A 1603-nucleotide genomic window follows, 5' to 3' on the forward strand; every position below is an offset into this window, starting at 1 on the left:
TGTGCCTGGGAAGGGAGGCTGGGTGACCAGAGATAGAAGAGAAATGTCCACCTGGTGTGACCTCACAAGCACCCGGGGCGCGTTGTGATAAAACACATTGAATCACACCAGTCTGACAGCCTCATCCCTGCAGGTCTGGACGAGAACAGGCCACGGCCAACCAAAGCTCCCCAGAGGGCTTCCTCCTTCTGGGTTTCTCGGAACGCCCAGGACTGGAAAAGATTCTCTTCCTGGTTGTCTTAACTTCCTACCTCCTGACCCTCGTGGGCAACACACTCATCATCGTGCTGTCTGTGCTGGACCCCAGGCTCCACTCTCCAATGTACTTTTCCCTCTGCAGCCTCTCCTTGGACCTCTGCTTCACCACCTGCTGTGTCTGCCAGATGCTGGTCAGCCTCTGGGGCCCAAACAAGACCATCGGCTTCCTGGGCTGCTCTGTCCAGCTCTTCATCTTCCTGTCCCTGGGGACCACTGAGTGCGTCCTCCTGTCAGTGATGGCCTTTGACCGCTATGTGGCTGTCTGCCAGCCCCTCCGCTACGCCACCATCATCCACCCCCGCCTGTGCCGGCAGCTGGCATCTGTGGCCTGGGTCACTGGGCTGGTGGAGTCAGTGGTTCAGACACCACCCACCCTCCGCCTGCCCTTCTGCCCCCACCGGCAAGTGGATGATTTTGTCTGCGAGGTCCCTTCTCTAATTCGACTCTCCTGTGGAGACACCTCCTACAGTGAGATCCAGATGGCTGTTGCCAGTGTCCTGATCTTGATTGTGCCCCTCAGCCTCATCCTCGTCTCTTACGGTGCCGTTGCCCGGGCAGTGCTGAGGATTAACTCTGCAAAAGGGAGGAGGAAAGCTTTTGGAACCTGCTCCTCCCATCTCACGGTTGTCATCCTCTTCTACAGCTCAGTCATTGCTGTCTACCTCCAGCCCAGAAATCCCTATGCCCAAGAGAGGGGCAAGTTCTTTGGTCTCTTCTATGCAGTGGGCACTCCTTCACTTAACCCTCTCGAATACACCCTGCGCAACAAGGAGGTGAAGAGGGCATTCGGGAGGTTGCTGGGGAAAGACGGGGACTCCAGGGAGAACTGAGGGAGAGACGCTTAATGTGTTTTAAAATTCAGAGACGATTCCACATGCTTTTATCAGGAAGTTTCGGTTCCCCAGCCCTCTGCCTTCCTCACATCCATCGCACCCCGGCAGTGGACGACGGCCCCCCTGGGCATGTAGGGAGGTAGAGGCAGCAAACATAGTAAAGGGAGGGGGGTCTGTTTGTGTGAAACATTATTGTATGAATCAAATTTAATATCTCCTCTTTTCTCTGTTTTTTAAGTCTTCACCTCCATAATCATGTCCCTAATTTTATCATTTATAGCTCCCCTCCTTGTCATATCGTCACTATTTCTTCACCTCCAATTCTAACTCCTACAATATCTTCTTTAGTTCTCTCTCAAGTTTTTCCACTTCCTTATATGTCTGCTTTGCATTCTGATTCTTTTTCATTTCCCAGATAACAGCAAGGGAGAGTGGAAGCTGAAGCCCAGATAAGTTCAAAAACTCATCCAAGAACACACAGTGCTCGAACTAAAATCCAGACCCAGTGGTTT

The 1603-nt window shown here is 52.6% G+C and overlaps 1 protein-coding gene across 1 annotated transcript; it reads left to right on the top strand.

Annotated features, from left to right (window-relative positions):
- The first annotated feature begins 383 nt into the window (after positions 1-383).
- On the top strand, positions 384-1088 carry OR2H2 (olfactory receptor family 2 subfamily H member 2). The gene has a single exon (XM_069488435.1). The coding sequence runs from the start codon at positions 384-386 to the stop codon at positions 1086-1088; it is 705 nt and encodes a 234-aa protein (XP_069344536.1).
- The last annotated feature ends 515 nt before the right edge of the window (positions 1089-1603 follow it).

Source organism: Eulemur rufifrons, chromosome 15 (assembly GCF_041146395.1).
Source record: "Eulemur rufifrons isolate Redbay chromosome 15, OSU_ERuf_1, whole genome shotgun sequence".
Taxonomy (NCBI): Eukaryota; Metazoa; Chordata; class Mammalia; order Primates; family Lemuridae; genus Eulemur; species Eulemur rufifrons.